The 23,935-nt window shown below is 37.8% G+C and overlaps 1 protein-coding gene across 11 annotated transcripts in view; it reads left to right on the forward strand.

Annotated features, from left to right (window-relative positions):
* Positions 1-21,893, forward strand: part of sls (sallimus) — a 99,601-nt gene extending 77,708 nt beyond the window's left edge. For 7 of the 11 annotated variants that reach the window (XM_066401787.1, XM_066401789.1, XM_066401794.1 and 4 more), the window contains 9 exons: positions 26-16,798; positions 16,854-17,171; positions 17,225-18,196; positions 18,391-20,082; positions 20,135-20,218; positions 20,307-20,606; positions 20,663-20,790; positions 20,848-21,025; positions 21,078-21,893. In XM_066401787.1, the coding sequence (XP_066257884.1) occupies positions 26-16,798; positions 16,854-17,171; positions 17,225-18,196; positions 18,391-20,082; positions 20,135-20,218; positions 20,307-20,606; positions 20,663-20,790; positions 20,848-21,025; positions 21,078-21,271 (20,639 nt within the window). In that variant the 3' untranslated portion in view covers positions 21,272-21,893. The remainder of the gene's footprint in view (positions 1-25; positions 16,799-16,853; positions 17,172-17,224; positions 18,197-18,390; positions 20,083-20,134; positions 20,219-20,306; positions 20,607-20,662; positions 20,791-20,847; positions 21,026-21,077) is intronic. The other 4 variants (XM_066401786.1, XM_066401790.1, XM_066401792.1 and 1 more) reach the window with 4 other exon arrangements.
* Positions 21,894-23,935: the final 2,042 nt, after the last annotated feature.

Raw genomic sequence — 23,935 nt, forward strand, 5'->3', positions numbered from 1 at the left:
AATCATATTCTTTAATATCTTTTAGGTGAGGTGCCTGAGGAGCTTCCTAAAGCTAAAGGTAAGCCGGTACAGGAGATCAAGGAATCTGTTACCATTGAGACTGTAATGTCGCAAAAACCTGTAGAAGAAGTTCCATTAATCGAAGAACTGCCTGAAGAAATTGAGGTTATAGAGGGAACTTCCGAAGATGGCAAAAAGAAGAAGAAAGTTATCAAAAAGAGGACTATAAGGAAACGGCTAGGTGATACTAGAGAAGACACATTTATAGTCACTATTGAAGAAGAGGGGAAATTGCCCCAGTCCACAGTGACCATTGAAGAAGTCGAAGTACCTGAAGAAGAACTAATGAGGCCTACAGTTGAGGAAGTGCCAAGCATTGAAGAATTACCAGAAGAAATCATTGAAACTGAAGTGGAGACTGCTGAAGGCCCCAAAAAGAAAATCTTCAAGAAACGAACTATCAAGAAACGCCGCGGAAGTAAAATAGAATCCACTGAAATCTTCACCGTCCAAGAAGAAGGAAAAGTACCTGAAACCTCAGTAGTAATCCAAGAAGCAATAGAAGAAGAAATTAAGCCTTTAGAGTCTGCGGTTGAAAAAGTTTTCATTGAAGAACTACCGGAAGATGTAAAAATTGAAGAAGTAAAGGGCCGATGGGGATCTAGGAAGAAGACCACTAAAACGAGGGTAATAAAGAAGAGAAAGGGAGATAAACAAGAAGAAACCCATATTGTCACTGTAGAAGAAGAAGGGAAGAAGCCTTTGACTACAGTAACTGTTGAAGAAATTACTATTCCAACTGAAGAATTCAAACCACTACCTAAATTGAAGCCTGAAGAAGATACTGTAATTGAAGAAATTCCTGAACAAGTAATTGAAACTGTTGTAGACACTCATGAAGGCCCCAAGAAGAAGGTTATCAAGAAAAAGGTATTCAAGACCAAGAAAGGCGACAAGGAGGAAGAAACAGCAATTTTAACTGTAGAAGAAGAAGGCAAGGCTCCAGAAGTAACAGTCACTGTAAAAGAAATTGAAGAAACTGAGAAGACTATTGAAAAGAAAACTAAGAAAGTGAAAAAGCCGAAGAAAATAGAAGAGGCCACGCCTTTGGTAACCAAAGATGGTTACTTAGTGGTTCCATTAATAGAAGAGGAAAAAGCCAAACCTGAAGAAGTTGAAGACATGATTCATATGGAACTTCTAAAGAAAGCTATGTCTAAACAGGTTCCTGGCTTGCATGCGCCTGACGAGGAGGAAGAAGAAGTAGTCGAGAAACGCAGAGTAAAGAAAATAATCAAGAAGAAGAAACAAAAACTTGAAGAACTGGACATTGAACAACCTCTTATTGCGGAAGAACTCCCAGAAGAGATCAAAGTGGTGGAGACTATAAATGAAGAGGGAGTTCCTGAAAGAAAGGTTATACAAAAACGGGTGATTAAGAAGAGAAAAGGAGATAAAGAAGAAGTAACAACAATTCAGACTATAGAAGAAGAGCACAAGGCACCTGAAACTACAATAACAATTGAAGAATTTGAAGCACCAAAAATTTCTCCTGAAGAAATAGAATCAGACCGGGTTGTCATCGTTGAAGAAATCCCTGAAATTGTGGAAATAATTAAAGTCCCTACAGAAGAAGGATCGAAGAAAAGAGTTGTTAAGAAAAAGGTTATTAAGCGCAGACGTGGAAGCAAACAAGAAAACACAGAACTAATAGTTGTAGAAGAAGAAGGAAAGACTCCTCAAATCACAGTTACAGTGGAAAAAATAGATTTCCCAGAAGAACAAGTGAAGAAACTTCCTGAAGTTGAAGAACAACCGGTTATTATTGTAGAAGAAACCCCTGAGCACATCCAAGTTTACGAAGATGAGACAAAAAAGAAGGTGGTTAAGAAGAAGGTGGTTAAAACTCGGAAGGGAGATAAGCAAGAGACGAAAACAGTCTTTACAGTGGAAGAGGAGGGCAAGAAACCTGTAACTTCCACCATAATCGAGCAGGTAGACTTGCCTGAAGAAGTCCTTGAAGAACTTATTGTACCTACAACTAAACTAGAAAAACCTGTCTTCGTTGAAGATTTAGATAAAGTGGACGTTATTGAGGTATCCACTAAAAAAAGTCCTCAGAAGAAGATGATCAAAAAGAAAGTAACTCAAAAAGAGGAGAAGATAGCTAAAGAAGAAGAAGAGTTGCAACCTATAGTGGCCGAAGAACTTCCAGAAGAAATTCATATTCTACCAGAAGAAGATCATAAGATAGTGAAAAAGAGAACAATAAGAACTAGAAAAGGAAGCAAACACGAAGTCACTCAAATCTTCACTGTGGAAGAAGAAGGCAAAGAACCTAAAACTTCAGTAGTTATAGAGGAAATTGATTATCCTCAAGAAATAGCAGACGAACTACCAACATTCAAACCTGAACATTCAGTCCTCTTAGAAGATATTCCTGGACATGTAGAAGTGACTACAGTAGATTCTCATGAAGGTCCTACAGAGGTAACCAAGAAAAAGAAGATCATCAAGAAACGAAAAGGAGACAAGCAGGAAACAACTGAAATCTTAGTCACTGAAGAAAAGGGAAAGGAACCTCAGACCTCAGTTGTAATTGAAGAAGTTGAATTTCCCGAAGACATAGTTCTTCAATTTCTGCCTGTGATTGAAGAAGATCAAGAGAGTATTATAATTGAAGAACTACCAGAAGAAGTACAAACTACTGAGGACATGAAAGTGATCAAAAAGAGAGTCACTAAGAAGCGCAAAGGAAGCAAGCAAGAAACCACCGAAGTAGTAACCCTATTTGAGTCTGGGAAGAAACCTCAGTCCTCAGTTATAATTGAAGAAATTGATATTCCAGAAGACCTAATGGAAGAACTTGTGGTGCCTTCTCCCACAGTAACCAAGCCAGCCTTTATAGAGGAAATCAAAGACAAAGTTGAAGTAATCGAAACTGACGTGCGGGAAAGTCCAAAAAAGAAAGTAATTAAGAAGAAAATTACAAGGAAGCCTGAAGTTATTGTAGAAGAATTGGAGTTGGCTGAAGAATTCCCTGAAGAGATTAAAATTGTAGATGAAGGCAAGAAGATAATTAAAAAGAGAGTCATCAAAACTAAGAAGGAGGGCAAGCAAGAAGTAACTCAAATAGTAACTGTAGAAGAGTTAGGGAAAAAACCGCAAACTACTGTGGTAGTTGAAGAACTGCCAGAAGAAGAACTATTAGAATTCTTGCCTCAAGAATCAGCGACTGTAGAGGTTACTCCGGAGCAGACTGAGGTAGTTGAAGAACAAACCCCTGAGGGACGTAAGAAGATCACAATCAAGAAGAAAACTATTAAAAAGCGCAAAGGAGACAAAGAAGAAACCACTGAAATTGTTGTCAGAGAAGAAGAAGGAAAGAAACCTCAAACTACCATCACTATCGAAAAAATCCCTGCAATCGAAGAAACTCCAGTCTTAGAACCTGTAATCATTCAAGAACTTCCGGAAGAAATTGAAGTTGAAGGCGAGAAAATCATAAAGAAAAAGGTGACTAAAAAACGCAAGGGAAGCAAACAGGAAACTATACTTACAGTTACCGTTGAAGAACAGGGCAAAAAACCGCAGACTTCTGTAACAATAGAGGAAACTTACATACCTGAGGATATTATTGAAGACCTGGCAATCCCATCTCTGGAGCAAGAAGCACCATTCTTCGTTGAAGATATTCCTAAACAAAAGCTGGAAATTACTGAAACTGTAGTCGAAGAAGGACCTCGGAAAAAAATTGTTAAGAAGAAAATCATCAAAAAGGAAAGACAAGATATTAAGCCTAAAGAAATAGAAGAAGGAGAAGAGGTAATAGCAGTAGAAGAACTTCCAGAGGAAATTCAAGTCGTTGAAGATGAATCGGGACCAAAGAAAATCACTAAGAAACGTACGATCAAGAAAAGAAAAGGGGACAAAGAAGAAATTACTCATATTGTTACCGAAGAAGAAGTTGGTAAAGCTCCAGAGACCACGGTAACAATAGAGGAAATTGAGGCACCTAACGAAATACTCGAAGAAAAACCAGTTATAATAGAAGAACTGCCTGAGGAGATTGAAGAAGAAGAAATCAAGGGTAGATGGGGACCAAAGAAGAAAACCACAAAGAAGAGAACTATTAGGAAGCAACAAGGAGATCAGCAGGAAGATACATACATTGTTACAGTGCAGGAAGAAGGCAAAGAACCGCAAACATCTGTAGTTGTTGAAATTCGTACAATACCACTTGATTTGGTACCACCTAAATTCGAACAACCTAAAGAAATCACTGAGATGCCTGAAGAAGTTAAAATTGTGGAAACCATTACTCCAGAAGGAAAGAAGAAACAAAAGATTAAGACCCGTATCATCAAAAAGAAGAAGGGCGATAAAGATGAGACAACTGAAATTATCACAGTTGAAGAAGAAGGGAAGAAACCTCAAACTACAGTTACAATTACGGAAGAAGAAAGCACTGAAGAAGTTGTTAAAGGAGTTGCTCCATTGCAACCTTCAGAAGCAACCATATCGTACATACATGAGCTTCCGGAAGAAATTGAAGAACAGGAAATTATTGATGAAAAAGGCATGCCAAAGAAAAGAATCACTAAGAAGAGAATCATCAAAAAGCCTAAAGGCGAAAAAGAAGAAGTCACTGAGATTATAGTGACAGAAGAAGAAGGAAAAGCTCCTCAGACCACTGTGACTGTGCAAGACGAAGAAAAAGGGCCGAAAAAGAAAGTGGTTAAGAAGAAGGAAAAAGTAGAGAAACCCAAACAACTCAGACGTGAAGTTTCAGTCCTAATGCCTTTAGAGATTAAACAAATCAAATTTGAGAAGGTGAAAATTGTAGATGCCAAAGAAGTGCCATTATTCACTGATATCAAATTACGCAAACCCAAGAAACCAACCCAAAAGAAATTGCCAGAAACCAAAGAGAAAATCCCAAGACTCAAGAGCAGAATTCACCATATGCCATTCCCACCATTAACTGAAGCAGAACAATTACCTAGAATCTCTCTTCTAGAACCTGTCTATAGAGACAATGGAGTTTTGTCTCGAAATGTTCAAGAAGCTGAGAAGGTACCGAAGACCAAGAAACGTCGTCTTAGAGATAAAGATTTGCAACAAAAACACCTAGAAGAACTGGATTTAGAAATGGATGATCTCAAGAAGAAGGAATTAGAGAAAGTTGATGATCAATTTAAATACGAGAAGAAACCCCGCAAAAAACCTGAATTACAAGAAGAAGCACAACCATTTAAGGTTGGTAAAGGCAAAGTTGAGAAACCTGAAGATATTGAAGAATCGGTGACATTGAAGAAGATTCCACTAAAACCTGAAGAAGTTATAGAAGAAGTTGAGCTGAAACCCGCCAAGAAGCCTAGTACTCCGAAAAAGAAGGGCGTAAAGAAACCTGACAAAGACACAGAAGGGATTAAATTTGAGCCTTTTGACATTGACCATGAAGGACCTGAATTAGAGAAATATGAACCCATCAAACCAATAGAAGAAGAGGAGGAGGAAGTTACACCAGACAAACCCAAAATACCCAAAAAGAAAAAAGTGAAGCCAAAGCCGGAGACTGAAGAAAGTGTAATTTTACCTGGAGTACCTAAACCTGCCAAAGAGGAAGAGCAACCAGAAATTTCCTTGAAGAAGAAGACAAAGCCCAAACCTCCAGAAGAAGGGGAAGACATAAAACTTAAACCACACAAAAAAGAGCAAGAAGATGAAGAATTCAAGGTTGAAGTCGATAGAGTGATGAAATATGACACCATTGTTACCTTCGAGGGACCGGATATTGAAATGGAAATTAAGCCTGAAGATGACACTGAGAAAACTAAAATGAAAAAAATAAGGAAGATCAAGAAAAAGGGCACAAAATTGGAAACTGAAGAAGAAGAGCTTTTGCCTCAAGACGTCAGAGTTGAAAAAATACCCGAAATTGTCACAGTTGAAGAAGTGAAACCTGAAATACTAGAAGAGGAAATGCCTGAACAAGATGTAGATGAAGAAGAGATTCCAATAGAAGAAGCTGTGATTGAAGAAGGCAAGCGGGTTATTAAGAAAAAGAAAATAATCAGGAAAAAGGGTATTAAAGACCAACTCTATGAACAACCAATTGAAGTTGTTGAAGAAGAAGAAATTCCTGAAAAACCATTGAATGAAGAGGAGGCTGAAAAACCTGCAAAGAAAATTAAGAAAAAAGTTCCTAAAGAACAACTTGAAGAAGAAATTACAACACCTGATGTACCTGAAAAGAAGAAATCGCCAACAAAAATTCCTGACGAAGAAGCACCTGGAGAGGTTCCTGCTAAGAAGCTTAGACGCAAAATTCCAACCAAAGAGGTAATGAAAGAAAAGATTCCAAGACTTAAAAGCAGAATCACTCACATTCCATTCCCCCCTCAAAATGAAGTAGAACGAATACCAGCAATCACGGAACTTCCTCCAGTTTATCGCGACAGCGGCACTATTTCACGCAGTTTAGAAGAAGCAGAGAAACTACCAAAGAAGAAGAAGATCAGGGTTAAAGATATTGAAAGAGACTTAAAAGAACTAGAGAAGTTAGATCTTGAGGTAGAGGATATGAAAGAGAAGAAATTGGAGTCTGTTGACAAAGAATCGTATAAAAGACCCAAAAAGACGAAGGAGGTTAAACCCGAAGAAGAGAAGGAGTTGAAAATGGGTAAAGGGAAAGTGCCTATACAGCCTTCAGAAGGAGAGGAAATTACGTTGAAGAAAGTGCCTAAGGTGAAACCTGAAGAAGAATCAATTGAAGAAAAACCTGTTAAACCTAAGGAGAAAGAGAAAATTCCTGAAAAGCCCAAAAAGGAAGAAACAGAAGAAGGATTTAAACCTTTTGAGCCTTATGATATAGATAGGGAATCTCCAGAAAAGGAAGAACTTGAATTTCCTCAACCTGAAGGCAAAGAAGTACCAAAGGATAAAGAAAAGGTAAAAATGCCTAAAAAGAAGAAGGAAAAAGTAATAACAAAGACTCCTGAACAGGAGCTCATACCTGGAATACCCAAACTTAAGGAAGAGGAAGAAGGACCTGAAATCAAGCTTAAAAAGAAGCAAAAACCTAAACCTCCACAAGAAGGCGAAGAAATTAAGCTCAAACCTCACGAAAAGGAGGAAACTGAAGAGATGTTCAAGGTAGCAACTGAAACCATTATGAAACACGATACCATTATTACCTCAGAAGGACCCGATATTGATATGGAAATTAAACCTCAAGATGATACTGAAAAAACTAAAGTTAAGAAGATCAAAAAGATAAAAAAGAAGGGAGTTAAATTTGAGGCTGAAGAGGAAGAACTCTTGCCTCAAGAAGCCACTGTAGAAGAAACACCTGAAGAAGTAATAACTGAAGAAATTAGACCTAAGGTGCCTGAAGAGGAAACTCCTGCATTTGTTGTGGCAGGAGAAGAAATGCCAAAAGAAGAAACCGTAACAGAAGTAGGAAAAATAGTAAAGAAAAAGAAGATTATCAAAAAGAAAACTATTACAGAGGAACTCGAGGATCAACCCACAGAGGAGCAACCCCTTGAAGAGGAAAAGATTCCAGAAGAAATCACTATTGAGGAATCTGAAAAGATTATAAAGAAAATCAAAAAGAAGATTCCAAAGGAAAAACCAGTAGGAGAAATTGAAGTTCCTGAGGAAAAGAAACCGAAAGAAACTGAAGAGGAAGAAAAACCTGCCGAAACTCCTTCCAAGAAACCAAAACGAGTCATACCTCCAAAAGAAGTGAAGAAAGACAAAATTCCAAGATTAAAAAGCAGAATCACTTATATTCCATTTCCACCTCAAAACGAGGCCCAACAAATACCAAATGTTACTGAACTCCCACCTGTTTATCGTGATAACGCTACTCTTTCACGGAGCCTCGAAGAAGCAGAAAAAGTACCAAAGAAGAAGAAGATCAGAGTTAAAGACTACGAGAGAGATTTGAAGGATCTTGAAAAGTTAGATCTTGAGGTGCAAGATTTGAAGAAGAAAGACTTGGAAACTGTTGACAAGGAATTGTACAAAAAACCTAAAAAGAAGAAAGAAGTTAAACCTGAAGAAGAAAAACAGTTAAAGTTAGGGAAAGGAAAAATTCCTGAACAACTTCCAGAAGGGGAAGAAGTTACATTAAAGAAGGTGCCAAAAGACAAATCTGAAGAACAGCCTATTGAAGAAAAACCAGCTAAACCAGCAAAGAAAGAAAAGGTTCCAGGAAAACCCAAAAAGGAAGAAACTGAAGAAGGCTTTAAACCTTTTGAACCATATGATATAGAGGGAGAATCCCCAGAAAGGGAAAGTCTTGAGTTACCACAACCAGAAATAGAAGAAGAAACTCCGAAGGAAAAAGAAAAAGTAAAGAAGCCTAAAAAGAAAAAGGAAAAAGAAGCGCCTGAAACTATTGAGCAACAACTTCAACCTGGTGTTCCTAAGCCTCAAGACGAAGAAGAAGTACCTGAAATCAAGCTAAAGAAAAAACAAAAGCCGAAACCTCCAGAAGAAGGGGAAGAAGTCAAATTGAAACCTCACAAAAAAGAAGAAATAGAAGAGTCCTTCAAGGTTGGTGCTGAAACTGTCATGAAGCATGACACCATCGTTACATTCGAAGGACCCGATATTGAAATGGAAATATCTCCAGAAGAAGATAAACCTGGAAAGAAAAAGAAGATAATTAAGAAAATAAAGAAAAAGACTTCGGAAGATTTGGGTGATGAGGAAGAATTAAAACCTGAAGAAGCTCAAGAAAAAGAGGAAGGAATCCCAGAAATTGTAAAAGGAATTGAGGAAGTTCCTCAAGAAACTGCAATTGAAGAAGAAGTGAAAGAAAAACCTAAAAAGAAGACAGTGAAGAAGGTCAAAAAATCAATTGAAGCAGAAGAGGAATTCAAGGAAACTCCTAAACCACTTAAACAGTTGTTGAAAAGAATTCCTGCTGAAAAGCCGCAAATTCCTGTCATTACTGAAATCAAACCAGAGTTTGCAGAAATAAAACTAAAAAAAGTAAAACCAACCAAGAAGGCACCAATTGAAGAAGTAACAGTTCCCAAAATCCGTTTGAAAAGCAAGTTGGAAAGACTTGACTTCCCTCCATTCGGAGAAAAAGAGCAAAAAGCTTTAATAACAATCCTAGAACCAGTCTATCGAGATAATGGTATCTTGTCAAGAAATGTTGATGAAGCTGAAAAAGTCAAACCTAAGAAAAAGAAACTGGTCACAAGAATAAAAGACTTGGAGAAAATTGACAAAGAATTCGAAGACTTGAAAAAACCTCTTGAAGAAGTTGATGAAGCGTTTAAAAAGAGGAAACCTAAACCTAAGAAGGAAAAATTAGTTCCACTGAAGGTAATCATTGTGGAGCATTTGCCACAAAAAGCGAAAGTGATAGACCTCACTCCTCAAGTCAATCTTGCAGAGATAAAACTGAAGAAACGCAAACCTACTGATGCCAAAGAACCATTGCACATGGTAGTACCAAAACTACGCCTAAAAAGCAGGATCAACTGGGTAGAATTCCCTCCAATGGGAGAAATTTTACAACCACTAGATATCAGTCATATTGGTGCAGTTAAAGATAATGGAATAATTTCAAGAAATATCGAAGAAGCCGAGAAAATCAAGAAGACCAAACGCAGGAAACTCAAGGATGTCGACAAAGACGTTCAATCTCTGGAAAAACTGGACCTTGAATTTGAAGAACTCAAAAAACAGGAACCTGAAAAAATAGATGATGCCTATAAATATGAAAGACCTGCAAAGAAGAAGCCTGAAGAAGAAGAAGTAGTGCCTGTAGAAATTAAATTAGGTAAGGGCAAGATGCCTCCCGAAGAAGAAGAAGCTGAGCCTGTGAAACTTAAAAAGGTACGTGAGAAAGTTCCAGAGAAACATACAGAAGAAAAGGTTAAATTGAAGAAGAAAGATCTAGAAAAGAAAACTCCTGAAGAAAAACTTCCGCAAAAAGCCGTTGATAAACCAGAACTTCAGCCATTTGACATCCCTCAGGATGAAATTGACAGGGAGAAATACGAGAGACCAGAATACCCGGAAGAAGATAAAGAGAAGCCTGACAAAGAAAAACCAAAATACAAGAAAAAGAAGAAAGAGAAGCCTGAACCTGAAACTGAAGAAATCGAAATTAAGAAGGGAATTCCAAAGAAGGAAAAACCTGAAGATGAGGAAGAAGTCATAGTGAAGAAACCCAGAAAACCACTCCCAGATGAAGAGAAAGATGAAATTAAACTTAAACCTCACAAAAAGGATCAGGAAGAAGAAGAATTTAAGGTTGAAATTGACAGCGTCCTGAAGCATGACACTATAGTCACTTTTGAAGGTCCAGACATCGAAATGAAAATTTCTCCTGTTCCTGATGAAGACAAAGAGAAGACCAAGCAGAAAAAGATCATTAAGAAGGTAAAACGCAAGGGATCTACCTCAGAAGTTCAAGAAGAAGAAATTAGCCCTCTGGAATCGATAGTTTTGGATGGAGTCGAACAACATACTCCCGAAGATAAGAAACCGGAAGAAGAAAAAGCTGAAGAAGCCTTCCCACCAAAACCTGCAAGAGCGGAAATAGAAGAGCTCAAAGATGAAGAAGTTACTGAAGTGGTTATAAAGAAAAGGAAGGTGCCTAAGAAAAAACCGAAGATTGAGGAAGATGTCCCTGAAGAAATCCCAGAAACGGAGAAAGGCGAAGAAATTGAGGAAGAAAGTGAAACTGTAACTAAGACAATCAAGAAAAGGATTCCAAAACTAAAACCGAAGCCTGAACAAGAAACTCCAGAAGAAGCTGCAGAAGTCTCAGAAGAAGTTAAACTAGAAATTTTGCCAGAAGAAGCTCCTGAAGTTGACAAGGGAGTTGAAGAAGAAAAATCAAAACCTGAAAAGAAGCTGAAAAAGGCAGTAGAGAAACCCGAAGAAAAACCTGAAGAAAAAGTGAAAAAACCGAAGCGTCCTATTCCTAAGCAAGAAGTCAAAAAAGATAAAATTCCTAGATTGAAAAGCAGGATCACTCACGTTCCATTCCCTCCTGAAAATGAAATTGAGCATCTTCCGAAAATTACTGATCTAGAACCTATAGAACGAGAAAATGGAATTATTTCTCGAAACATCGAAGAAGCAGAGAAAATCAAGAAACCTAAACGCAAGAAAATGAAGGATATTGACAGACCACTACCTGATCTCGAAAAACTGGATCTTGATTATGAAGATCAAAAGAAAGATCTTGAGACTGTGGACGACGCTTTTAAATATGAAAAGAAACCTAAGAAGAAAGCGGAAAAACCAGAAGAAAAGAAAGAACTTAAAATTGGCAAAGGGAAGGTGCCTGAACAGCCTGAAGAAGAAGAGGGGATATTGTTGAAGAAACTACCTGCTAAACCTGAAGAAGAGGAGAAATTAATGCCTGAAAAGAAGAAAGAGAAGAAACCAGAAAAGAAGAAATTGACCAAAGACAAAGAAGAGGAGGATGTCATGGTTCCACCATTTGAGCCAGTTGACATTGAAGATATCGAAACCGAGAAGCTTGATTTTGAGAAGCCGGAAATGCCCGTGCAAGAAAAGGAAGAGCCTGAGGAAATTAAAGTGCCGCTGAAGAAGAAGAAAAAGGCTAAACCAGAAGAAGCTCCAGAAGACAAAGGACTAGCACTTGGAAAACTAAAGAAACCAGATGAAGAAGAACAACCAGAAGTCACTCGCAAATATAAACAGAAACCTAAACCTGAAGAAGAGGAGGAGAAACCGCAATTAAAACCATTTGAAAAACCTGAAGAAGAAGATGAAGGCACAAAGCCTGAAATTATCAAACCTACAGAAACTCCAGTACCAGTGGAAGATATAAAGAAGAAAAAGAAACTGCCTAAAAAACCAGAAGCCAAAAAACCTGAAGCTTTAGGTCTCAGATTAAAAAGTCGAATTGTTTATGTGGAATTTCCTCCTGTAAATGAGGCTAACCAAGTACCTCTCGTCAAACCTTTGGAACCGGTAATCAAAGAGAATGGAATTATATCTAGAAACATCGAAGAAGCTGCAACCATCAAACCAAAGAAAAAGAAGAAGGTTTCTAAACCTGGTGACTTGGAGAAGCTCGATCAAGAACTGGAAGATTTAAAGAAAGGGCGTGAAACTGTAGATGATGAATTTAGAAAGAGGCCCAAAAAACCGCAGAAGCAAAAACCTTTACTTCTTCCAATAATAACTATTGAAGTTAAACCTCAAAAGGCTAAAGTGGTGGATCTCACTCCTGAAATAGTTAAATTAGCAGACATAAAATTAAAGAAAGCTTCGAAGAAACCAGACGTTACTGAACCAACTGAAATGAAGGTACCAAAGCTAAAGCTCAAGAGCAGGATAAACTGGGTAGACTTCCCACCTATCAATGAAATACTGCAATCCCTCCAAATTAGCATAATTGGATCTGTAAGAGAAAATGGTATCATTTCCAGGAGTATAGAAGAAGCTGAGAAAATCAAAAAGAAGAGACCGAAGAAGTTTAAGGATATAGAGAAGGAATTGACGGAGCTTGACAAACTTGATCTTGAAGTTGAAGAATTGAAGAAGAAAAAGCCGGAAGAAGTAGATGAAGCATTTAAGTACCAGAGAAAGCCTAAAGATAAACCTGAAGAAGAAGTTGCTGAGCCGGTGACAATCAAGATTAGTAAAAGTAAGAAACAACCCGAAAAGGAGGAAGAAGCCGATATGGTTACACTGAAAAAACGACCTGAAAAGAAGGAAGCAGAAACTCCTGAAGAAACTATTAAAATCAAACCTATTGTACCTGAGCAGACAGACATTTCTGGAAAGGAACCGAAGGCGGGTGTTAAAGGTCCACATTTTGAGCCATTTGACTTCCCACATGAAGATACTGAAAAAGAGACTTACGAACCTACAAGTCCTGAAGAACGAGAAAAAGAAAAAACTGTCAAAAAAATCAGAAAGAAAAAACCGGAGAAGGAAGAGAAGCCGGTTCCTGAAACCGAAGAAATAACTATTAAAAAGGGTGTGCCCAAACCTCACGAAGAAGATACTGAGGAGGAAATCACCAAAACAGCTCCAAGAAAACCTAAACCTGAAGAACAACCTGAAGAATTCCAGTTGAAACCCGTGAAGAGACCTGAGGAGAAAGAAGAGGAAGAAGTTGTAAAAATTGTTCTTCCCGAAAGGCCTGATGAAACCAAACAAATATTACCAAGACCTGATGATGAAATAGATTTCGTTCCTACTATTGATGATGACTTGAAAAAGAAAAAGAAAAAGACCAAGCCTAAGAAGGAAACTCCTGAAGAAACTCCACTAACAGAAAAAGAAGAATCTATTTCGAAGGAAATTCCACAAGAGGAGGAGCCGGTTGAAGCAGTCTTCAAGCCTAAACCAAAGAAAAAGAAGGAAGAAGAAACCCCTGAAACAGTGAAAGTTTCACTAAAGAAGAAACAAGCCACTGAACCTGAGGAGGTTGAAGCTGAAACGGTGGTGATAAAAAAAGCCCCGAAACCTGAAGAAACAGAAGAAGTTGAAGTCAAAGTAACTGTTCAGCCTAAAGAAGAAATTGAGGAGATTATAGAAGAGGAGGTTGTAGTTAAAAAGAAGAAAGGCAAAATACCAAAATCAAAAGAAGTAGTAGTAGAATTGACAGTCGAGAAAGAGGAACCACTACCTAAAAAGCCTATAGAAGAAGCTATTGCTGAGGAGAAGTCTGCAGAAATTCCTGAAATTGTCGAAAAACAGGGAGTTACTTTCCAGGAAGTCACAACTGAAGAAGGACCAGAAGAAGCTCCGTCTCCCTTCGTTCCCTCGGAATTACCAATTGTCGAAGAACCAAAAGAAGAGATACCAGTTCCAGAACAAACTTCAACTGAAAAAATAATTGAAGAAATTAAAGAGGAAGTTGTTGTTAAAAAGAAGAAACAACCAAAGAAAGAGGAAGTTCCTAAAGAGGAAGAAGTGATTGAAAGTGTAGTCCTAAAGAAAAAGAAACCTAAGAAAGAAGAAGCTCCAGTAGAAGAAGTAGAGGCCGAAGTGCTCATTCCTAAACCTAAAGAGGTTGAAAGCGATATCACTGAAGTAGTTGTGAAGAAAGCCGAACAACCAGCCAAGCCAGAGGAGCCATTGGACACATCCGCAGAATTTACAGTAATACAGGAAGCACCAGAAGAGAAACCTGTTGAAATTGAAACTGAAGTAGTTATTAAAAAGGCGAAACCTAAGAAACCCAAGAAAAAAGAAGAGAAACCTTCCGAAGAAGTTGCTTTAACCATCAAACCACCGCAACCACAAAAGGAATCAGCTGAAGAAGTCACAGTGGTAGTACCAGTGAAGGAAAATGAAGCAGAACAACCCCAAGAGGAAGCTAAGCTAGAGTTGAAGAAGCCAGAAATTGAAGCTCCTGATGAATCACTTCAGGCAGAAATAGCTCCTGTACCTGCTAAAGAAGAAAAACCTGTGGACGTCCAAGAAGAGGTAGTTATAAAGAAGAAAACAAAGAAACCCAAGAAGGGAGAGGATCAACCAGAGGAAGTCATAACAATCTCTGCGCTAAAACCTACTGAAGAAGTTGAAGAATCCATTAAACCTGCACCGGTAAAAGCACCGGTTGAGGAAGAAGCTCCTGCAGAAATTACAATTAAAAAACCAGTTCCTGTCGAAGAAGAAAGAGAGGTTACTCAAGAAGAAGAAGAAGTAACTGTGTCCATTAAACCTAAATCTAAAAAAGCCCCCAAGAAATCCGATAAAGAAGAAGAGATAGCAATAACTATTGTGAAGAAACCCGAAGAAGAAGTTGCTACTATTCCATCTGAAGAAGGAGCAATTATAACCATCAAAAAGAAACCTGAGACAACTGAAGAAATTGCCGAAGCTGAGGTTGTAATCAAGAGACTTGAAGTTGTTGAAAAACCAGATGAGGAGGAAGAAATAGTTGTCCCTAAACCTAAAGAAGAAGTGGATACTGAGGTGAAAATTCCAAAGAAAAAACCGAAGAAGTCAGATGAAGGAGAAGATCAAACCACAGTCAAGAAACATACTCCGGTCGAACTTCTTGAAGAAGTTACTATTAAACCAAAACCCAAGGAAGAGGAGGTTGAAGCAGAAGTAAAAATACCACCAAAAGAAGTAAAGGTGCCAGATGAAGGTGAAGACCAAATTCTTATTAAGAAGCATGTACCAGTTGAAGAAAAAGAAGAAAAATCTGAAGAAGTTACTATTAAACCCCTACCTAAAGAAGAAGAAGTTGAAACTGAGATCAAACTACCAAAAAAGAAAAAGAAGCTTCCTGAAGAGGGTGAAGATGAAGTCTCTATTAAGAAACACGTTCCATTTGAAGTGAAAGAGGAGGAAAATGAAGAAGTGATTATCAAGCCGAAACCTAAAGAAGAACAAGTTGAAGCTGAAGTAAAAGTACCACCAAAGAAAGAAACAGTACCAGAACACGGAGAAGATGACATCACTATTAAAAAACACGTCGTCATCAAAGACAAATCTGAAGAAGCACCTGAAGAACTCTCCATCACACAACCACTCAAAGAATTAGACGTTGAAGCAAAAATCAAAATACCGCCACCAAAAGAAGAAAAACCTCCAGAAGAAGAAGAAGACGCAGTAACAGTCAAGAAGCATATCCCAGTTACGGAAGAGGAAAAAGATGTCTTGGTCAAACCACCACCAACTGAAGAAGAAACTGAGGTCGTTATAAAGAAACCCAAAAAATCTCCAAAGAAATCTGAAGAAGGGGAAGACGAAGTCACAGTCAAAAAACATGTACCTGTAGAAGTATCAGAAGAAGAGAAACCTGACGATGTAGCTGAAACAGTGACAATTAAAAGACCGTCTGAAGAAGAAACCGAAGAATCATTTAAACAAAAGAAACTTCCAAAACCTACAACAGAAGAAGGGGAAGATGAAGTCACAGTCAAAAAACATGTACCTGTTGAAGCACCAGAAGAAGAGAAGCCTGAAGATGTAGCTGAAACAGTGACAATTAAAAGACCGTCTGAAGAAGAAACCGAAGGATCATTTAAACAAAAGAAACTCCCGAAACCTACAACAGAAGAAGGCGAGGATGAAGTCTCAGTGAAGAAATATGTACCTGTAGAACCTGAAGTAGAAGAGGAAGCTGAAGCTGTATTCATAAAAAAACCACCCAAACCTGAAGAGAAGACCGAAGAAGTGGAAGCAGAAATTACTATTCCAAAACCAAAAATTGAAGAAGAAGAAGAGGTCGAGGTTAAGATAAAAAAGAAGCCCAAACCTGAAAAAACTCCATCTGAAGAAGGTGCTGATGAACTTACTGTTACCCGACTCAAACCCGTCCGCAAACCTTCATTGCCAGAAGAAGAAAAAGAGGAAGAAATCCCATCTGTCACCTTCAGGCCTAGACTATCTAAGACCAAGGAGGATGTGGAACAAGAATTCCGCATTTCTCTTGATTCATACGCAGAAGAAGAAATAAGTTTATCATCAAAAATTAAGCTGAAAAAACCTAGAAGGCAGCTCACCTTCGGAGAAGAAGCTGCTGAAGAATCGGTGAAAATTATTGAAGAAATTGAAAGCGAAGGGCCTGCAATTGAAGAAATTATCGATGAGGGTAGTGATGCAGAAGAACTGCCATTGGATGATGAAGAAATGTCTGAAAGCTTCCACGTGGCATTCAAAAGGAAAACTCCTAGAAAATACTCTGTGTGGAATGAAGATGAGGAGGATGTGAGTTTAAGTTTAAAGAAACCATACAAGCAAGAAGATTATGAAGGTGCGGAGGTGGAAATTAAGATTAAGCCTAAGAGGAAGGATTCTGTGTCTTATTCAGGTAAGTTTTGGTTTTGGTGGGAAATGAGAAATATATTGTACTAATTTTGTTGCAGAAGCTGATGTTTCTCTGAGTATCACCAAAGAAAAAGAAATAGAGACTATAGTTATTGTCCATGAAGAAGAAGTCCAAAAAGGAGACGTGTATTACTCGGTAACATTCTACGATGCTGAAGCTGAGCAGGCTTGTGATCTTGTAGAAGGAGAGAAGGTTTATGTGGTAGAGACTCAAGGAGAATGGTGGTTCGTTAAGAAGCATCTTACTGAAGACAGCGGTTGGGTACCTGCTAACATCCTCATGGATGAACCACAATACATTCAGTTCGTCCAAAAGAAATTAAATGAGAAGATTGATAAGCTACCAGTACTTGAAAGTAAGTCTCAATTAATTTCCGAATGATTGAGTATTAGAGTACAAATTTTTCAGAACCCAAAGCACCAGAGAAGCCTAAAGCACCCAAATTCCTAGAGAAACTGAAACCTATAACTACCCATGATGGTTTCTTAGTAATCTTCGAGTGTAAGGTAGAGGGATATCCTCGACCTCAGATAACATGGTTCCGACAAACACATATCATCAAGGAATCAGCAGATTTCCAAATGTTCTACACTGAAGACAATGTAGTTCAATTACTCATTACTGAAGTTTTCCCCGAAGATGCAGGAACTTTCACCTGTGTAGCAAAGAATTCAGCTGGCTTCGCATCAAGTACTGCAGAGTTAACTGTAGAAGGTCCATTATCGTCTCATGGATCAGATAGAACTCACTCAATTTCCAGAAAAAGCTTATCAAGGACTTCTTCATTGGCTGACATCCTAGAGGGTATGCCTCCAGTTTTTGCCAAGAAGCCCAAGACTCAGTGCATTCCTGAAGAAACTGATGTTACTATTGATGCAGTTTTGGCAGCAATTCCTGAACCTGAAATCAAGTGGTATAGGAACGGAAAGAGAATTTCTTCCAAGGAAAATGTTACTATTACCACTACCAATGAAACCTACATTTATAACACCAGTATTAAGATCACCAAGATGACAAAGAAATTGGAAGGTCGTTACAAGATTGTGGCTAAAAATAGTGAAGGTTCTGCCACTGCTGAGTTCACCTTAAGGGTGCGCACCACCGAAAAGGAGGCTCCAGAAGTGGTGGAGCCTTTAGTTTCTTCTACTATAAGAAAAGGGGAGAACATTACTTTGAGGACTACCATTGTGGGCAATCCTGAGCCGGCAATTCAGTGGTACAAAAATGAAAAGCTTTTGGAGACACCTACTCCCAAGAGGAATGGTGATACGTATACTGTCACTATAAAAGATGCTTATCCTAGTGACACTGCTGAATATACAGTGAAGGCTAGGAACGCTTTGGGTTCTGCTGAAACTAGTGCATTCCTTACTGTGCAAGGTGAGCGCTTTGATAAAGCTTATTCTAACTGCTTTTTTGATTTTAGGATGAACCTGCTGAAGAGCTTCGCTATTGCTTTCTCAATAATAAATTTTCTTCTTCAATGCTATGCTGTGTTATTATTTGCTTATCCCACGACCTCCTATTTTTCTACGAGAAGCATTAATATCTAATACAATTTCATCACTTTCTAGAATTCCCTGACAACTCTGAACCTCCACTCTTCGTGAAACGCTTCGAAGAACAGAACATTCCCGAGAAAACTCCCTTAATTCTAAGGGCTAAAGTCACCGGCAACCCTACTCCAGAAGTAACATGGTTGCTCAACAACCAACCCCTAGAGCCCTCAGACAGAGTGCGTATTCTTTTCGATGGAGAAAATATCGAGCTTACAATCAAAGAAACCAACTCAGAGCTGGATTCTGGAAACTACAAATGCGTGGCGACCAACACCATGGGCAGAGTCTCCCATGGGGCTTCTGTTAACGTTGAAGTGGACACTGTGAAGTTCACCAAAAAACTGGAAAAGAACTACAAGACCTTCGAGAGAGAAACCTTGGAGCTTGAGTGCGAGACTTCTCACTCTGTCAGAACCAAATGGTGGTATAAAGACACAGAGATCAGTGGAATGGATCATAGAGTGGTGATTCATGATGGAAGAACTCATAAACTGATCATTAAGAATATTAGTAAGAATGATCAAGGCGCTTATAAATGTACCGTAAAGAACCAGAAAACTGAGACTACAGTCGAGGTAGAGCAGAGGAAGTTGGAGTTTGTTAAGAAACTTCAAGATTTGGAGATTACTGAGAAAGATAATGCAATTCTTGAGGTTGAGATTACTTCTGATACAGCTGACGTAGTGTGGTTGAAAGATGGAGTTCCAATTGGTGAGTCTGATGATAAGTTCGAGACTGAGAAGCGTAGAGGAGTGCGTAAATTACTAATTCGCTCCACTTCAATTCATGATGAAGGAGAGTACACCTGTCGACTCCTAGAAGAAGAATGTAAAGCTGATGTAACAGTCATAGAACTCCCTCCGGAAATCATTACACCTCTTCAAGACCAAATAGTCACCAAGGGTGAAAAAGCTGTGTTTGAGATTGAACTTTCTAAAGGAGATGCCTTAGCTAAATGGTATAAAGACGGCAAAGAGATTCAATTCTCTGAACATATTCAACTCTCCATTGATGGAAAAACTCAAAAATTGAAGATCTACAAATCAGATCGTGATGATAGAGGAACATATACTTGCAAAGTAGGAAAACAATCTTCAAGTGCAACTCTTACCGTGAATGAAGTGCCCACTTGTGAATGGATCACTCCTCTTCCTGAGGAAACTTTAGCTATTGTGGGAAAAACGGCAGAATTTGAAGTTGAGCTTTCAAAGAAAGATGTTGAGGTCACTTGGTGGAGGAATGGAAAAAAGGTTGAAGAAAGTGATAGGTTTAACATGACTGAAAACCGAACCTTTAGGAAATTAGTGGTCAACAAGGTCACTTTAGAAGATCAATATGAATATTCCTGCTGGGTTGAGAAGTTCGATTTAAAAACCTGGACTAAACTCAAAGTGGGAGACAGACCAAGCCCACCAAGAGGACCTTTAGAAATATCTGGAATGACTGCTCAATCTTTCACAATTCAATGGCAAGCTCCCGAGAAAGATGGCAATTCACCAATCCTGGAATACATAATCGAGATGAAAGACACTAAATCCAAGAGAGACTTCAAGAAGATTGGAGCCACCAAAGGAAGCGTCACAGATTTCGCTGTGAACGAACTTAAAAAGGATCATGGATATATTTTCCAGATTTATGCCAGGAATGCCATTGGAACTAGCGATCCTTATTGTCCAGAAGAATCTCTTATAGCTGGATCTAGAATAAGTAAGTTTTTATTTCTCGTGTGGGTATTGCTGAGTTGAGCTTTGCTTTATAGGAATTGAGTATCACTTTGCTAAAACTGATGAAACGATGTATTGCTTGCTTGGTATTTTTCCGCCAGCTAGAGCTATTCATAAAAGTAAGTAATTGCTTCTTAGCTGCTGTTTTGATGTGTTGAACTTTAACTTATTTACGACATCAATTAACATAATTTTCAACAAATACAGCTCCTCCATCACCTCCAATCAACCTCAGCGTTAAAGATCTGACAAGTCGCAGTGCCACTCTAACATGGGGCACTCCCCTCAATGATGGAGGAAGTGAAATCACCGGATATGTCGTTGAAAGAAAACTAGAGTATTTACCAAAATGGGAGAAAGTCTCCACTCTAGAACAATTCACCTTGGAATACACTTTCGAGAACCTAAAGGAAAAGAGCGATTATGTTTTTAGAGTTCTTGCAGAAAATGCTGTAGGGCTCAGTGCTCCTGCTCAGACCGGTGTGGTACAAATGAGGACTTTGGCAAGTATGTTTCTTTGTTTCTTTTAGTTTTTTAGGTGGTAAAAAAATGTTTTCTGACAGCTGTACCATCGCCACCTACTGCTCCTTTGGAGATACGTACTATAGGGCCCAATGCTATTGTGGTTGAATGGGGTATACCTGAAAGCGACGGTGGAGCTCCCTTGTTGGGCTATAACATTGCTATCAAGGTAAATATGAGGCTTTTTTTATGATTACAAGTAATTCAATTCTGGTCTTCTATATAGGACACAAAGAAGACCATGTGGATGGAAATCGGCAAAACCCCCAAGGGAGTGCAGAAATTCACAATTCGTGATCTACAAGAAGACCATGAATACTTAATCCGCATATTTGCCCGAAATGAAATTGGAATGAGCGGTCCCTTAGAGTCAGATGAGCCCTTCAAAGTATTGCCATCTGGCGGTAAGTCAAACCTTTTAAGGGTTTTAATCCTTCTAACCAAATCTACATTTAGATGCGGATCAAGACGACTTTAGAGAAGCGACCTCAGAACGAGAACCAACTTCTCGAAGCTCAGAAACAACAACTTCCTGGCTCCGAGAAAACAGCATGGATGCAGATATAAAATCCTACCAAAAGGGCAAATTGCTTAGGAAAGACGAATACTTCTTTAGGATTTGGTGCTACGCCACTAAGTTATTTAAATAAGTGTTTTTGAATGTAAATATGATAGTATTAATTAGTTAGTTTTGTATTTTATTCCCAATACCTTCTCAAGTCACGTCGGTTTCATATGTTTTCACCGACCATGACAATTTCGTAAGTATGTTTATACCTTTGGTAATTAGGCTAAATAATAACATAGTCAAAGACTAAGTGGACTGTCCGAAAAAGGTCTAATGTTAAAATTATGGAATTTTTAATAATTAATCCGAGTTGTGAGCGAACAAACTTAATTAATGCCTCTGAGACATATTTTTAACAATAGGCCTTGTGACACTGTGATAACGATTATGAGGTTTTTTGAAAAATGAAAAATAGCGGGAAATCTGCCTCGCTTATGTGCCAATTAATTAATTTTCTGACGATTTAAAAACGACTATTCATTATAATTTTTTTTAATTCAATTTTCATATTCTCAGACTTTTTTGTGGCAATTTATATCATAAAATACAATTAAAGTCACCTACAGTGGGGCAAAATCCTTGAAAATGAGAGACAAAATATAGGTGCATCATTATTGTTTAATTCTCAAGGGTTTTGAGCTACTGTGTTATTCAAGTGTTATGTATTATTTTATTTATGGAAATATATTATTTATTATTTGAAATATGGGTTTTATTGATTTTTTTTAGAATTTACCGAACTGTTTCTCCAAAACCTTCAAATTTTATTTTTATTTTATTCCACCCCCAGGACTTGACCAAGAAATATCTCTCAATTGATAAGCCAAAAAACTAAAGTGCATAATGGAAATACTAATACTTACCACACTTCTGTGTAGGCTCCACATGAAAATGCAGCTCAGCAATAGTTGGGCCCCACTATAGACATAAAATTTCCCTGGATTTGGAAATATTCAAGTCCCACAGCACTTACACTTCATTAATAACAGCTTGATGAAATTTAAGCCCTACAGACCCCTCACACCAGTCTCCGCAATAGTGAGACTCCACTGTATCCAAACAAACACCACAAAACCCATAACTTGATAATAGTTAGACCCCACCACGCCCAACATTGATTCTGACTTCAATTATCTCTATCTATTTGACGGCCATTTAGTTGGACTATATCTCTGTCAATCAAAGGGTCGATTGATTGATTATCGGTCTATCTGCCTGAAGATCGATCTGACCATATGCCAGACCGATTGGACGGTCGATTGGTTGGCGGATCTCTCACCGTTTCAGAATTTTTACTTATTTATAAATTATTACACATTTCCCCGTTACAGCATAACTTAGTTATGTCGAATGAATATGATGAATTGAATTCGTTGATATTTGGATACTTGTTTATGATGTTTTATGGGTTGAAAATTGAGCCGGCAGCACTGACCTCTCGAGATTTGTTTACCGCTTAAAACGTTATTCAGTACCAATCGACTGTCACCAGGGGATTGTTAAAGGCATCAGTTAATTCCATCAAAATAATACATAGATATGCGCATTTTTATACGTTTGAATTTCTTATCTCTGTTTCACTTTATTTTATATTGAGAGAAATGAACCTATTTTCTGTAATACACTAACCAAGTAAAATTCTAATAAAAACAAAGAAATTCTAAAGCACAAAATCCGAATTATTTTAACAGATTCTCAAACAAACCACCTTATTGTGCCGTACATTTCCAAATGTTCGATCGATTTGATGGGAAATAAACGGCAAAGGGATCTTACCAGAAACCGTATTTGCACTTAATTCACGGCAATCTACGCACAGACGATATGAGCCGTCTTTCTTTTTAACAAGCAATATTGGGTTCGTAAATAAAGAACAACTAGGCTGAATTATACTTGTTTCTAATAGTTCATCAATTGTATACTGAACTATTTGTCGCTCGTCAGGACTAAGGCGGTAAGCCCTTCTTTGAATTATTATACAGGGTGTAACGTAAGTAGGGGTTTTCCTTTTAACACGACATACGCCTAAAAAAACAAAGCAATATTTTTATATAACATTTTTTCGAAATCTCAAACAAAAATGAAATATGCGCAGATGAGTTTTAATTATATTTTTGTATAAAATCTAAATCCATTTCTGCATAAAATAGTAAATTAAATGTAAAGGCAATAAAATGTCTCACAAAAAATTATTAGCTATTGTAAAAACTCAAAAAATATTTAATGTTTACTATTTTTATGCAATTTACCTATGACGCTTAAAAATCAGTCGTGAAGTTTAGCTGCAGGTGTTATTTTAATAACCTATCACTATTGATACTATTAGTGCCTAAAGGCGCAATTAATATGCTGCTACTTTAAATTAATAAATTAGAAGATAACCATTTCTTCTAATAGCATGCACAGAATCGTGGATAAGGTGAGCAACTATTTGTGCAAATAAAACCAATGGAGACAATTTCTAACACCTGTTGTAGCCAGTCCCGGAGTGAGTAAGTAGCTAAAGATATGTATTTATTAAAACTTTTATAAACACATATTTCGGTTGTTTTTGAAATTTCGAAAAAATTTTATATAAAAATATTGGTTGGTTTTTTGAAGTCTATGTCGTGTCAAAACGAAAACCCCTATTTATGTTACACCCTGTATTTTCATCAAATGGTCGAATTTTCAACTTACCACTAAAAACGCGTGTACGTGGAAGTTGCCTAATAAAATAATAAGAAAATGTACATAATACGCTTAT

Source organism: Euwallacea similis, chromosome 23, assembly GCF_039881205.1.
Source record: "Euwallacea similis isolate ESF13 chromosome 23, ESF131.1, whole genome shotgun sequence".
NCBI lineage: Eukaryota > Metazoa > Arthropoda > Insecta > Coleoptera > Curculionidae > Euwallacea > Euwallacea similis.